This window comes from Prinia subflava, chromosome 19 (genome assembly GCF_021018805.1).
Source record: "Prinia subflava isolate CZ2003 ecotype Zambia chromosome 19, Cam_Psub_1.2, whole genome shotgun sequence".
NCBI lineage: Eukaryota > Metazoa > Chordata > Aves > Passeriformes > Cisticolidae > Prinia > Prinia subflava.
In genome coordinates this window covers 11,177,005-11,192,546 of record NC_086265.1, presented here as the reverse complement: position 1 = coordinate 11,192,546, position 15,542 = coordinate 11,177,005, and the positions used below count along the sequence as shown (strand labels likewise).

The 15,542-nt window shown below is 48.6% G+C and overlaps 1 protein-coding gene across 5 annotated transcripts in view; it reads right to left on the bottom strand.

Annotated features, from left to right (window-relative positions):
* ADORA2A (adenosine A2a receptor) overlaps nt 1-15,542 on the bottom strand; it is a 34,048-nt gene continuing 18,506 nt past the window's right edge. For 4 of the 5 annotated variants that reach the window (XM_063416303.1, XM_063416301.1, XM_063416300.1 and 1 more), the window contains 2 exons: nt 13,129-14,001; nt 1-5,903 (listed from right to left, as the gene is read on the bottom strand). In XM_063416303.1, the coding sequence (XP_063272373.1) occupies nt 4,943-5,903; nt 13,129-13,478 (1,311 nt within the window). In that variant the 5' untranslated portion in view covers nt 13,479-14,001 and the 3' untranslated portion in view covers nt 1-4,942. Of the gene's footprint in view, nt 5,904-13,128; nt 14,002-14,151; nt 14,294-15,542 lie in introns of those variants that run through there. The other variant, XM_063416306.1, reaches the window with a different exon arrangement.

Here is a 15,542-nt window from a genome sequence, read left to right as displayed (position 1 = left end):
TCTCTTTTACAAATATATTTTATTATTTTAATGCTTATTAAGAAATGTAACCAAGACAGACTCCGCAGCACCAGCGGCTCCTCACTGCCCAGCAGTCTGATGACTTCACAGATATGAAAACTTCACAGATTCAAAAAACCTTTGGTCAATGCACTTTAAATACATTTGCATGCACAGATTCTCCCACCCCCTTCCCACCCCCCCCAATGGTAACTGACAGAGGGAAAACAACACCTATATCATAAAACATTTAAATTAAAAGAGTAATTATTTCATACTGACAGCATGTGCAGCAAGGTGTTCATAGTGTCTTGGTTTGCAGACCACAGAGAACCTCTCCACAGGACAGGGCAGGAACACCAGCTCCCGAGACAGTGAGGGGAGTGAAGGATGTTCTCAGATCAACAGGTTCCAGTCTTGATTTTAACACATTTTTGTGTGAACAGCCCCGGCAGGCAAGCAAGATGGGGAGTTACACACAGCATTGTCCAAGTCTGGGATTCTCATCTGTCAGGGTTAGGCACCTCTCATGCAAATGAGGAACTGGTGATTTTTGTTACTCTTCATGTGTTTTGCCATAAAGATAGCCAGAAGCTCAGGGCTGGAAAGAACAAAGGCTGAAATGACTCAGTGCAATTTGATGCCCAAAATAATTTGGGAGAGAACTGACTTTTAGGCAGCTGAACTTAGCAAACACCACCAGAGTACTGCATGCAGGTTTAATGCATTATGGCACCACTGCAGCCTGTTTGTCCTTGCACAGAACTTGGCTGGAAGGATTTGGTTTTAGGTGGGGCCCACGCTCATGAAGCAGAAGGAGATTTGTTATACCTGGATGTGCTGATGAAATGGGAAAATGTATCTGGAAAGGACATCATCCCTAAGAACCATCCCTGCCCCAGTCAATATAGACCCTACAAAGTCAACCCTGTGCACACCCCAGAAGGGCTGAACCTTGCAGTGACCCCAGGAGAGCTGTGAAGCTCTACGTCCCTCCAGAGTCCTTCCTCAGCAGGTCACACCCTGGTCTCAAGCCAGCATCATCTTTACACCCCACAGCACCCCACAGCACATTCCTGCTCCCCTGAAATCCTCCCAAACACCTACTCTACAAATGCTCCTTCACTACCAAGAATTCCTGTCCATCCTGACCCTCCAGTCTTCCACACCTCAGAGACTTCTCTATATCCACCAGCATCCCCTGAGGCCTCTTGAAAACCAATCAAAGGTTCAGACTATTCTGTGTCACTCCAAGTCCACACCTGCACCCTAGCACCAGCTGGGACCAGTGAGAAACCCTTTTTGTCTCCAGTATTCCCAGCTGTCCCACCATGCCAAATTGCTTCTTGGTTCAAGAACTGCAGTTCAAGCTCGCACAGAGCTTTGAAATATCACTGATCCAAAAGGGACTCTGCAGGATACAGCTGTAAATGAATTTATTTGCACACACAGAAAAGCAGTGCCCTATTGAGGAGAGAGCCCCAAGAACTCTTGGTAAAATTACTCCTGGCAACTGATCAAACTTTGCTTTCGCCAAAACGCTTAAAAAGCAAATAAACTCTGGAGCCTAAGAGTCTTCAGGGAATGGTGAAATTCATGGAATGCCCTCATGCCAAATGAAGCACCACATCTCTCTAAGCATCTTCAGACTTCTCTAGCAAGGAGCTCTCATTCATAAATGAAATTAGTCTCTGCTGACCCTAGCTCCTGCTCTCTGGACCCACTGCACCTGGGATTCCCAAGAAGGTCTTCTCCAGCCTCTCCTGATAGTCACCTCATTCTTCCCTTTGTCTTGGCACCATCTTTGTTTATCCAGGACAGCTGGATCAACTAAATGTTCTCCAGCTGGAAGAAAAATGGGCACATGAGTGGTCCTAGGAAGTTTGGAAGGCAGGTACTTCTCTCAAGAGTGGAGAGCTGCCAGGAGAAGGAAAGAGCACACTGCATTGATGGGACCTATTGCTTTTTTTTTAAGGAAAACCCAAAAAGCGGGAAGCCCTGAAATTATGATCCCTAGGAAACAAGCAATATGAAGTCCAAAATTCTGCTCAAAAAGCTCCTGCTCTCCCCAACAACTGCTTCAGAAACGTCCTCTGAGGGTCCATCTCAGCCACATGGTTGCCAGAAGGCCTGGCACGTGGTACAGCTGCCATCCCTTCCTTCCTGTGACTGCAGACAGCTCCACAAACCACGCTCTCCACACCCTGCCCACCTCCTGCACACACCCTTTTCACTCAGGTCTGGATCACTAATACTGAAAGGGACTGGATACACTTGGGGGCAGCTCAAGCAGCAACACAGAAGCGAAATTCAAGACATCAAAAGTCAGTAAGCTTGTGTGGTGATCTGGTCAGGCAGGAAACTTTTCCAGAGCAATCTGGAAAGCAAAACAATTCAAAGTTTGTCCATGAACATAGATCAGCTTGATTCTTGGGGCACCCAAGCAAGAAACTGCCAGAAGTGTGGAGATGCTCAGGAAACAATAGAAAGCAACCAAGCCACACCAAGTGTTGAAAGTCTGATCCAATGCAAACCATCCCTTTACAATGGCAGCTAAAGCTCAACAGGCAACACTTCTGCACTTGTGTGTGTTCCAGCACATGAGCAATGCTGGTATTTTCCCACACTTCCTGCCCTGCTCTGGGTCTTTGTGGACCTAATTGTTATTGACATGAGTGCCGGATGTAATCTTGTGCTATTCTTAGAAACATTTCAGCTCCCAGCTGAGGCCTGAACAGAACAGCCCCCCATTTTCCTGAGTTCCTCTGCCACTGTCACATGAGGTCAGAGCAGCCATCACACAAATAACCTAGAGAAATATTCCATCAAGAAGGATCCAGAGGAACGAGATCCCAAGTCACCCTAGAGAGGAGCTACCTATGACGCCAGTCCCAGGGAAATGGCTTAGTGTTCCTTAATGGTGCTGCAGTGATAATCCTCTCCTCTGACGTCAGGCTGTGGGGAAGAGCCCTGCCAAGAAAGTAGAGTTCAATTAAACCCCCAACTCTATTGTTTTACAAACTGGCCTGTCTTTCTGCTAAGGACTGTGGTGGCAGCCACATCTTTTTATCCATCTCACAGTAAGCTTTGTGCTAGCCCGGAGCAGCTACATGCTCAAACACATTCAGCATCACAGACTTCTCCCCACATGTATGTAGGGAAGCTGGCAAAAAGAAAATTCTCCTCAAAATAAAACTCATTTTTCATTTAAATAGTTCACAATGTATAAAATAAACATGGAATAAGAACATGCAAACCTAACCTGCTCTTCCTCAGGCATGAAAATCCAGTTTCCCTTGGCTTCTGAAAGGTTAGTGGACAGACACAAGGAGGAGCAAGATAGGGGGAGGATATTTGTGACGTTTTCAGCTAGGGAATAAACTTCAGATCCCTGGAATTACTACCAGACTTTTTGTGTCCCAGTAGGACCACTACTGCCTGAATCTCCAGAAGGCTGGAAGTACTGGACATTGATTATTTATCTGCAAAACAAAACCCAGACAGTCTTCAGGTAGAGTTCAAGCTGATGTGGTTTTCCGCTGTCCTTGAGCTGCCAGACTTCCTGTGACACAGAAAGTTACCAAACTGCAGTGATAAACACCTCTGCAACAAACCACAGCAGTGTGTACACTTGCTGCAGCACAGATTTGCCTGTTCTCTTCTAGAGAAAGTAGAGTTTCTAAGCTGAGTTCCACTACTACTGACACCTTTCAGCTTCTCAGAACAGGAGCATCTTCTAACCAGACAGGCCCAGCTCTGTTGGCCTCTGGACCACAGGGACACATCAGGCTTCACAGGAAAAAACTGAAATCACAGGAGAAAAGGTTTTTAAATAGAGCTCATTGGAATTCCAAAATTAGGTCACGGTGTGTGTGGGGGTTGTTCTTTATCCCAAGAAAGAAGAAAGAAGTCCCTCAGCCTGTTGAGGATGAAGATGACTGAAATGTGGAATGTGACTTCCCCTCACACACATCTGGGGCCATGGAAAGAATTTGCATTCCAGGAGCTCAGGAGGAGAAGTGCAGAGATGGGGGAAAGCAGAAAGTGCCACCAGCCTGCAAGGAGCTCACACACCCACAGCCCTTCACAGCCCTGCCCTGAGGACACAGCCCGAGCCCTGGCCCGCAGCACCACGTCCTGCTGACTGCCCTTTTGCCAGGGGAAATCCTTGGCAAGGCTCAGCTTTGGTGATTTGTTGGACAAAGTGGAGTGCTAAGAGGTGATATTTGCCACGTGCATCTGGAACACTGAGCACTCAGGGAACGGATATGAGTTCTTGCCCATCTTTTATAACTTAACGTAAAGTAACCTTATCATCACGTGGAAAACAAAATCATTTGAGCAACCTGTTGCAGTATAAGCTTTAAAAACACAAACTGAAAGACAAAGTGCCATGGGTGAAAGCATCTAGAGTTCCCATCAGGTAAATTCCTTCCTTCTCCAAGCAGCTCCTGGCATCCTTCCTCACAACAGATTTTGTTATCTCCCCTTCTGTGTGTTACAGGGCTGCAGTCCTAAGAGGCTCTTCCCAGTTGCTCTTTGTTATTCAGGTAATACTTCCAGCCATGCTTCTATTCCCATTGATAAAGACAGCAAAACCAACACTCAACCACAGGCACAGTACAGCAGAGTGTCACGAAATCCCTGCATCAGCAGCCTCCCAGTGCTGAACTTGGAACGCCATGCTCGGCCTCGGCACTGCTCTTGGTGACAGGTCATTGATGGGCAACGTGTCCCTCCTTCCTCAGTCCACGTCAGTGGTCTCTTGGCTTTTCTCCAGTCTGGTGTTTAGGATCATCCTATAGTCCTGGATGTGGACCCCTTTCTCCACAGCGATCTGAGTACACTGCTCTCCCCCCGCCCCCCAACCTCGCTTTCTGCCGTGGCAGAGGTCACCAATGGAAAAAAAAATAATTCTACCAGGAAAACTTTGGAAGTCTCATCAGGAAACGTCAGCTGCAGCAAAGGCTGCTCTTTCCAGATCTGAGTAAGACACCTGGGCATCAATAAGCTCTTCACTGTGACACTCCCTGTTCAGGCACGCATCTGAGAGAATCCCATTTTTGCAGGAGTGTAGGAGATGCCCGTTTGTGTCCAAGTCCAGAGCATTTCCATTCTGGTGCCATTCCAAGCCAGCTTTGCATTTGTTTAAGTCCTGCTTCTCGGGGTCCCTGTGGATCTCTCCGTTGGTGTACACCTCTAGCGCATACTCACTGATCCGTATGCTGGCGTTCTCTGCGTCCCCGCCGTGGGTGGAAGTCCTGGAGCTGGCTGCTCCCACCTTGAACGGCTCCTTCCTGCCCAGGATGTGCTGGCTGATGATTTTACGGAAGGTGTAGCGGAACTCCCTGATACGGTAGGCATAAATTAGGGGGTTTACCACCGAGTTAGCGTGAGACAGGATAATGGCCAGATACATCAGCCAGAGGGGAGCGTGGGCACAATTCGGGCAAAAAAGGGTAAAGCAGTTAATAATGTGTAGTGGAAGCCAGCAGACTGCAAACAGCCCAACAATGATGGCTAAAGACTTGGCTGCATGGACTTCCTTCTGCAGCGTGGAGCGGGAGCGTTCCCCGTGTACCATCTTGTTCTCCATCTGCTTGAGCTGGCGCCGGGCTGCCATGAAGATTTTCAAGTAGATACCAAACATGAGAAGGAGGGGCAGGAGCACACAGGCAAAGAAGTTGTAGTAGACCATGTACTCCATGGTGACCACGGCCTCGAAGAGACACGCCACCATGCTGTTGCTGCAGTTGATGGGAGAGGTCCAGTTGGAACCCAGCTCTTCGATCTGGGCACGCTTGTGCCACCCCAGCATCGGGGTCAGGCCGATGATGAAGGACAGCACCCAGCAGATGGCAATGATGCCTTTGGCTCGAGAGCCGGTCACCAAGCCATTGTACCTGGAAAGCAGAGGAGAGGGGAGCTGTGTCAGTGGCATTCAACAAGCTGCTGGCACCCACACAACCTCACAATGGCCCCATGTTCCAGAAGACAGTGGGAAAGGCACCTGACTCATCAGAGGGGCCTTTGCACTGTGCAGAACCCATGCAGCACACCAAGGATATGGTGACACTGTCTGCCACCTACTTCCCCCACCTTTCCTTTAAGCAGTGAATAGTTGACAGAAAAGCAGGAAAATTAATTCAGTTTTCATCTGTGCTCCTTCACCCCACCGGTCCACTTGGGCACGCACATAGATCTTGCAGCCTGGATAACCAACAACACTGCTCTGACCCTTGTGATGAAGACCACTGTGGATCTCTTGCCTAGGCTAAGACAGTGTCTCCTTCCTGGCAAAGGAGCAGCCTTTCAGCATGGAATTGTTAGGTCTTGCAGTAGACCTGTAAACCAAATAGCACCAAAGAACCTGGAGGCACAGTGCCACCAGCCTGCATCCACAGTCTGGTGTGCTCCAGGGAAATCCTGCTGGCTCTGTTGCAGCAACCAGGCTGGCATTGCCTGCATGGCACCTCATCCTGTTCCTCAATGGCACTTTCAGGAAGCCCAGCACCACCAACCTTCTTGAAATAACTGAGGCAAGTCAGCAGTTTTCCTCACCACCCCAGCTAAGTCTACCCCATGTCTTTCTCAGAAAGGAGAAATCAGGCTGAGGACAATTCTCTGACTACAGGTGTGCCATGGGCTGCACTGCACACACCAAAGGCACCTCAGTGGTGGAGGTATTGATGCCTGGCTGAAGCCAGTGCTCTTAACAGTAAAGTCTCCAAGATCAGTTGAAAGAAACAATAAGCAGTGTGACAGTGCAGCGGAGACCTTGGTTTGTTCAAAATACCAGGCAGTTTCCAAGGCCTCACAGGTTACTGCGAGTCCTGAGCTGACTCCACCAGTCCTTCCCTCTGAAAATGTAAATTAGGGCAACAGTTTAACATTTCAATGCCATTTCCTTCCCTGGGTAATGCTCAGCATGGAAAGTAGATGGCCGGATTCCCACATTGTGCAGCGTGGGTCCCACACTGTGTCTGACCCCGCGTGTCTGCACTGGGCTCCCAGTGTTTACCCAGTGCTCCTTCTCCCTCCGTCCCCGGAATTCTCTCCAAAAACAAACATTACAAGAAATAATACAACAAGCCACAGAAATCTTTCCGTCTCCCAGTGAAATAATTACTCCCACAGGTTCGTGTTCCTATCCCGACACAAGTTCCACACAGGAGAAGAGTGGCTGCTTTTGCACAGTAAAGAATGGAGATCCTGCACATGCTGTAAATACCTGACAATGGGCCTTGGAAAAAACAAGAGCAATCAGGCTTGAATTTCCCTTTCTCAGTCGCATTTCAAAACCAGAAAAGCGTGAGTGGATAAGGGAGCCAACCACACAATTCCCAGCACGCAAAACACACCTAAATTGCCCTTCCAGAAATGAGGAAGGAACTCAGCCGATTCTGAGGGAGAAAAAGGTTTTTTCCAGCAATTAGTGGATCCTGCCCAGTGCTTAAAGGATGCAAAGGGCACGGCATGAATGGTAGCAGAGAGCTGCTCCATTCAGACCTCATCAACACATCAAAACAGCATCTGTGCTTTGAAATGTACACTCAGGGAGCAGGAGAGTGGCTGGAGGCCCTTGAAGCTTGGAAAAACAACAAAACCAAACAAACAAAACCAAAAACCAGACCAAAACAAAACAAAACCAAAAAACACAACAACCATCAAAACCCTGCAGCCCTGGAATTAGCTACATCTTGTCAGAGGAATTTTGAAATTGTGCAGCTGTTATCCCACGACTAGAGATGTCCCTTCCCTTCCACTAAAAATATATTCACTACTGCTCCAGACAAACACCCCCACACACACTTCCCCTCCCTCTTATCCTCCGGGGATTCCCATGCAAGGAGCTTTACAAGGCTCCAGAGCAGCACTCAGCCCCAGCAGCTCCCCAGCTGCAGGGCGCTGTGCTGGAGTGTGTGTCCATCACACCTTGCTCAGTGTCTCCCAGGGTCAAGACAGAAAGCTCACAGCATCTTGTGACACAGCCAATGGCCTTGTGTTGGCCAGGTACCCACCGAGAAGTGTTCATTTGTTTAGGGGAGCTCAACTTCTAGGCTGCACATGAGGCACCTCTGACTGACTTGGCTGAGGTAGCGTCATAGTCCAGATGGGCTTGCCTGGACTCTTTCCTCTTACTCATTTGGAGATGTCATTGAAGGCTTTGAGTACATCTTTCTGTGCTTTGTCTCAGTATCCAGGCTCACAGCAGCCAGGCCAAAGCCACTCTCCACATCCCCAGTGCTGCAGAGCTCTGCAGGGTAAGCTCAGGGCTTCCCAGACACATCCCCTGTCCTGGGGGCTGCTGGCACCATGCAGGAGACAGAACCTGCTGAGAGGGGCTGGTCACACCTGCAGCCCCTGCTCTGCATGGCTGGCAGGTGACTTTGCAGCGTGTGTGATGTGTCCAGACAGCACTGGATTGTCTGTGCAGCAGCAGTTCTGCTTCCTGGAAATAACACGCTTGCTACACAAACAACCACTTCTGCTTGTGAAATTCCAGACAAAAAGGACAAGAGTGCAGAGCACAGGGATGCTCATGGTGGTGCTGGGGGTGGGGATAGAGTCACCTGCCTTTTCTAAAAGCAAAACCAGGTTTTGCAAACACATGAAAACATGAAAGTTTTCCCCAAAATAGTTTCACCTGCCTTGCTGCTCTCCCAGCCACCCAGCTGGCAAAATGACTGCAGGAGTACAGCTGCCCTTGGTGAATGTACAGCTCATCTGGGCTGCCCAGAGTAACCTGGCTGTGCATGTGTCACTTCTGGGTCCTTGGACTAGTTCTGTGCCATGAAGACAAATATTCCTGCACAGAGTCTCTGAGACTGGTGGAAGACAGAGCTGTCCAGAGTGTCTTCAGGAAGAAGTTAAAATCAATACATTGCATGACATGTAGCTGGCTTAACTCATCATCACAGTGTCCACCCATCCTGCTGCTTCTCTTCCAAGCCTTCCTTTGGTGGACAGCACTGCCCACCCTCTGTCAGGTATGCAGCATTTTTCAGACACTTTTACTGCATCACCCAGGATGCCTGTGCTCAGCTGAGGGCTTTGATCTGAACTCCAGCACTGCTCAAATGTGTTTAACAAATCCCTACAAACGCTGCTCATCAAACTCATCCCCTCACCAGCCCACACCTCAGGCAGCTGCAGCCATCAGGGACAGGACAAGCAGGATATTCAATCCCTGTTACATCTGTGTGGAAATGAGAAACCCTGGCAATCCCAGATCATCCATGAAATCTGTGGCAGGGCAAGAAATCAAACTGAGACTTTCACATGTACCAGGTAAACAACCCCTCAGTCCAGACTCTTCCTCCTCTATTTCCAGGTACCAGCTGATGCTGGTGCTTGTCCCTGCTGTGGAGGCAGGGGAGGTGGGGTCCCACAGGTGGGCACAGGTGCCCAGCATTCTCTCTTCTCTAAACAGCAGAAGCAGGAATGATGGGCAAACAGTTCTGCTTGTTTGACTTGATCAGCTTCCTGAATAAAACCTTGGTAACAGCAAGTTCTATGCAGGCCATGAGGGCAGTGCTTTCAAAGCCATGCCCGGGTTAAAGGAAGGAGAGGAATTACTCTGTTCCCACATTAGGCGGAACCTGCCCTAAATCTAACATGAGCATATGTAGGAAATGCCTGCCATAAAGTCAAAAGTTCTATGGTGAGCAAGGAAAGGAATGAGTTGTCATATGGCTCAAAGTGACAATAAAACATTCAAACCCTGACTCACTGGTTTAGATGCTCACATGAGCATTTCAGAAGGGAACCCTAGGAAATTAAAGCAGCTATCGAAACAGGCTGTTCTCAGCGCAAAGGTCCCTTGTGCATCCTATACTTTATTCAGGGTGGGTGTTCATCTCCCATATTCCTCCTAGATTTTGAGAAGCCAGTTCTTCATGTCCCCTGGCAGAAAAACATCCCAGTGCCACCTCAGAATTGCAGTTTGAATCATCACCACATGGGATAAATCAGTCCCAAAGCTCCAAACATCAGGGAGCTGCACCTTAATAATGTTTCCCCAGAGAAGCCTTGCAGCAGCAAAAGCAGCTTTCAGCAGAGGAAAAGGCCTGCAGCTGGCACTGCATGACCTGTGTGTTTCATGTCTGAATCCAGCACAGACAGCAAGCAGCAACCTCAGGAACGTCAGCAAACTTTTCTGTTTGGCTGCAGGAAGGAAAATTTCCCCTCTCCTAGCAGTGTGTTGGAGCTACCTGTCCTTCCCCTGGGAATTTCTTTACACAAATGCCTGCAGAGGAGCACGTGGCTGGGCACGGTGCCCACGGAGCCTGTGCTGGCACCACAGAGCCTGGAAAGCAGCAATTGTTCTTGGCCCAGGGCTCCATCCTGGGGCTCAGACTCACAGCCAGTTTTGTTCAGAACACCTGGGGGTTTGATATTAGCCAGTGCAGGTTTTCAGGTACCTGCCATGTGAGAGACCTCATTTTGTCCTAGAGTGAACAATGGCTTGGGCTCCCTTGCTTGGGAGTGCCCTGCTGCCACTTGCAGAGTGTTACATTTGTATAAAACCTGGCAGAATTCAGCAAAGGGCTCTTGAGAACTTGTAGAAAAGTAACCAAATTCTACAAAATGTTTCAATTGTTTGAAAGGCAGAACACATAAGATATTCACAAATCAGTTTTTACCCATTTTAAAATTTCAGCTATAAATGTCTTTTCTCACTGCAGTTTTTTGGAGAAAGGTATCTTCTCCACAGAAAAATAATTTGAAAGGTAACTTAAAATTTACTGAGGGGTCCAAAACCAAGCAGTATCAGAAAATCCACTCTTCTGCCTTCCTAGTACTGACAGTTTATTTCTGTGGGAATACACATCCACATATGCAGTTGCCTTCATTAGGACAAATCAGATATGAAATATTTAGAGAGAAACAGAAGAATAAAACACAGGTTTGGCTCATTTTGGTTTCACTAGAGTGAAGGAAATCTGGTTTATCAATGATTCAGCAAATGAATATTAGGGATACCTGGTGGTACCTTTCACGTCCTGTGAGGAGAAGGAGCCTTCCCAGGTGTTAAAGAATGGGGTGAAAACAACAAAGTGTTAGTGGCAGAACTTTCCTTCAAATTGTTGGACCCATTTTTGAGACAAACAGGTATTAGTGAAAGAAAAAACGTGAGGATGTGGGTAGTGTAAATTATACCGCATTTCCCTCTTCAGATAATCAGCTTTCATTTTCTCAGCACTTCTGAGGCTATAAATCTAATGCTTATTCATCCATAAATTCAAAAGGGGAAACACAGTTGACAAGTTCATCACTCCTGCTGTGAAAGGACAAACCAGCAGAGGACAGGGAGGAGGAGGAACCCATGGGTTTACCTGTGGGTTTCTGCATCCAGTCAGTCCCTCTGTTCCTGGGGTGGCAGAGGGTGTGCTCTGTTTTTTCCAAAACACGATAGTGAAACCGGTGTCATGCCCAGCACTGATGTAGTCTGCTTTTTGAAAAGACTCTTTACCTTGGCTGTTCCAGGAAATTACATTTTCAAGACAACATAGTTATAGTGATAGCCCAAAACGTGGGCAGAAATCCAGATTTTTAAAATCCCTTTCCTGGCAAGCCATCCTCTAGCAATGAGAGTGCTTAAACCGTCAGCAGACATCCTCAGGGTTAGCTCGTGAGAGATGAAATCAAGACATAAGCCCTTCTCAAAATCATCTCAGAGACAGCTCCAAGGGGCTACTCAACATGTTTCCTTGGACCATTTATCATTATTTTGGTTTATAAACTGAAATCGTCTCCAGCAGAACTGTAGAAAAATGGAGACAGTCCAGTTTATAGGTAACTAGTATTGACAGAGTTTCCTTTGCAATGGAATGGAACAGTTATTCCCTACACCTGCATCAAAACTAGAGGCTGTAACAGGTATGACCAATAGGGTTTGGCAACTACGCACTAAAGGCAGTGTTACAGCAGCACAGACTTGCTGAGGTGAGGCTTCAGGAAAGACTTGGCTGCACTGGCCCACATGGAAAGGCAATTTCCGCTCTCCAGGGCTCCCATGCTGGTTTTGAACAGGAGGTTTGTGTTAATTGACATAAGTGCTGCATGACCAAAGTATTCAGAAGAGACAGAACTCAATCGTACAGATAAGCACAAGTGCTTTGAGCTCAAGGAGAGTGAGGATGTCCAAAAACTCAGACTCAAGAGGTTAACAAAAATCAGAAATTTGTTCCATTTTTTTCAGCCACATTGGTTGTTCAGGAGATGAAGGCAGTCTCTCCATTCCTGAGAGCGTGCTGCATCCTCCCGAGGACAAGACAGGAAGGAAGGAGACTCCCACAGTTCTGCTGCCCCAGCCTGTCCAGGGGCTTCCTCCCCATCTCTGGAGCTCAGAGAGTGACTCGGCATTGCTGCAGCAACGCGCCCACGGCACACACAGCCCACCTCAACAACGTTCTTCTGCAGAACCCACCTGAGCAGCAGCCCCTGTGTGAGTGGCAAAACTGCCCCTGTCCCATGTCAGCCTCCCTGGCTGCACACCAGCTAGCAGCCAGGCTTAGTCATTACAATGTCCCTTTCTTTCTTTCAACTGCAGAGACCACGAAATTCCCATCTGCAGGTGTGGGTTGGGACAAGCCTTGACCCAACCTGTGCTGTGCCCAGAGGCAGTGCCTGAGCCAGTCCAAATCTTCCCAAGGCCCATTTTTGGTAGCCTGCTGCTTCTTTTCCCTTCACATTTAATGGACCCCTGAGAGAAAACCCCACCTTCCTCCCCTCAGCCTTGCTGCTACAGCTTCAGGCAGAAGCCCTCTCCTCCCCATGGGGAGGGGGACAAGCTGATCTCCCCCCTTTCTGCCCTCCACCCTCCTTCTGGTGCCACTGGCTGCAGCTCAGGGCACAGTTTGCCCAAGGATGGAGTGGCAGCTCCCAGGCAGCACCTCTGTGATGCCTTGGGCATCCACCATAGGAGAACAGAGAAGAACAGGATGAGGAAGCAACCAGAAAATCCACTGGCCAAGGCAGGTTTTAGGACTGAGGAAAGTTGCTTTCAAAATACAGGGGAAAAAGCACTGATCCTTATTTAACTTTTCCTTCCTTGTTTCATCTCCAGACCTGTGTTTTTTAGGGATGTTGAGCCCTCAGCAGCCCAGCCCGGCCCGTGCTTACCTGAGGGGTATTCTGATGGCAATGATTCTGTCGATGGCAATAGCAAGGAGGCTGAAGATGGAGCTCTGAGTCAAGACCAGGACAAAGCAGGCAATGAAGAGGCAGCCATAGAAGAAGGCACAGAAGCCAGTGCTGATGGTGATGGCGAAGGGGATTGCCAGCACACCCACAGCGATGTCAGCAGCAGCCAGGGACACCACAAAGTAGTTGGTGACGTTCTGCAAGTTGCTGTTGAGATAGACGGCCCAGCAGACCAGGATGTTCCCCAGGATGGCCAGCACGGCGATGATCAGCTCCAGGATGATGTAGGCGATGTCTGAGAGGAAGTCGTCCTTCCCATGTACTAGCATGGTGAGAACAACCAGGCCCAAAGCTCAGCGTTCATATCTGCAGAGCACTGAACAGCCAAGACACCTCAAAGCTGCCTGGGGTCCGTGCAGTGCTCGGCTGCCAGCCCGGGAAGGCTGCTCACACACACATCTTTCTCCTCAGAGCTGTTCAAGGGCTTGACAGTAGCTGGTGTCCAGAAAAAGAGCCCAGGGTCAGCAAAGTGGATTAACCAGGTGCAGAATAATTCAACATCCAGCAGACAAAGGGACAGGAGAATCTCTCTTGGAGACAGACAGAGCTCCCCAGGCCTCAGAGTCCAGCAGGCAGCACAGCACTGCAGCTGCACTGTACAGCAGTGTCACATCGGCTGCTGAGCTCGGTTTCCTGTTGACAATCCCCCTTCTAGTCATGACTTCCTGTCATCTCCATACCTACTAGCAACATCCTCTGGTCCTCTTTTTCACCTTTTCCCACCAGGACTTGGGAAATATTCTCTTCAGCTGAAGCAAACATTAAACTTCTTCACTTGCAGTTTCCTCCTTTCTAAAAAGAAAAGAAAACACCAACCACATACACTAAGTAATCAGCTCTATGGAGGAGATGGAGAAAGCAAAATCTCATTAAAGCGGCACATTAAATTGATAACGGATATTAAATAGACCTAGAAGAATACATTATTGGCAAAATTCTCACATTTTGTCTATCCTGAAAGCTGCAGGGCCAAGCCCAAGTTCGGGAAGGCAGCGATTCACAGTGGTGATGAGAAACAAGGGACGTTTTGTTTTCGAGGCTACCAACTGAGCTGGCACTTCAGCAGCTGCTCCATAGCCCGCCCTGAAACACGAGAGCCCCACTAATTATGTCCTGGCAAGTGCTGAGGCTGCACAGAGGAAAGGTGCAGGAGCCTTTCACACACACCTGTCTCCCTCTGAACGCCCGCTCTGTGCCATCACGTGCTGCCCACCCTCACGTGCTTGGGCACAGAACTGCTGCGCCAGTCCCCTGCTCTGCAAGGACACGAACCCTCATCCACATCCTCATCCACAGGGCAGGGCACTGCTGGCATGTGTGCTCACCCCTCTGTGCCCACCCCTGGCTGGCCTCCATGCATGCAGGCACTGGAACAAGACCCATGGCAGGGAGGTGTTCAAGGTGTGCCACACAGGGACATCTTCCAGGACGTTCCTGCTGACCGTGCACACTCTTTGCAGGGGTCTCTGCAGGCTCCCCTCCTGCAATTCCATCATTTTTGTTCATGGAACTCTGTATCCATAAGTAAACCATTTGTTCATGATATCTGCACTGTCCACAGTGTTTGTTTCCCCCAGGACAGCATCATCCTTCACCTACAGGCAGCAGAACCCTGCCCACCAAACGCCCCTCCCAGAAATGCACACGCAGGCAGGATGGCAGTGCCACGCTCAGGCTGTGTTCGAGTTCCTGCAGTGCCCTGCACACAGCTCTGGGTAAAGCTGGTGCTGCTTGTGAGGAGGCAGCCCTGCAGCTGCATTGCACACGAGCAGATACACATCACCTGCACACCCTTGCAGCTCACCTCGAACCTCTGCCTCAGGTGTGGGTGCATTTCACCACAGTTTCAGCTAAAAATACAGCAGGGAGAACACAATTCCCTGAGCTTTGTGCCACAGTCAAGAGATAATTGCTTGCTGTCCTCGCCTGTCACTTCCAGAGTGGGTTGCAAACCTTATTTAGCAAGCTTTAGCAATAATATTTTCTCATTAATTTAAGAAACAGCTTGATACATCAGAGGGCTAGGAGAGAGAGAAACACAGCACTAACTGATAAATCACCCAGCTCAGTTTTGGATGCAACATGAACCTCCAAAACACAAGATTTTTTAGCCCCATCCACAGGTGATCTGGTGTGGTCTCACCCATCAGGGTTTGATGCCTTCACAATTCACTCTGTTTTCAAGTCAGAAACCTAATTTCTCAGGATAAAATAAAAGGGTAAAGACAGTGATAATAAAAGAAAATATTATTAACTTGTGATTCACATCTGATCTCAGGAATATAATCTAATTTTAGACCTTTCATTGATTTAGAGCTCTATTGCTAATGCTG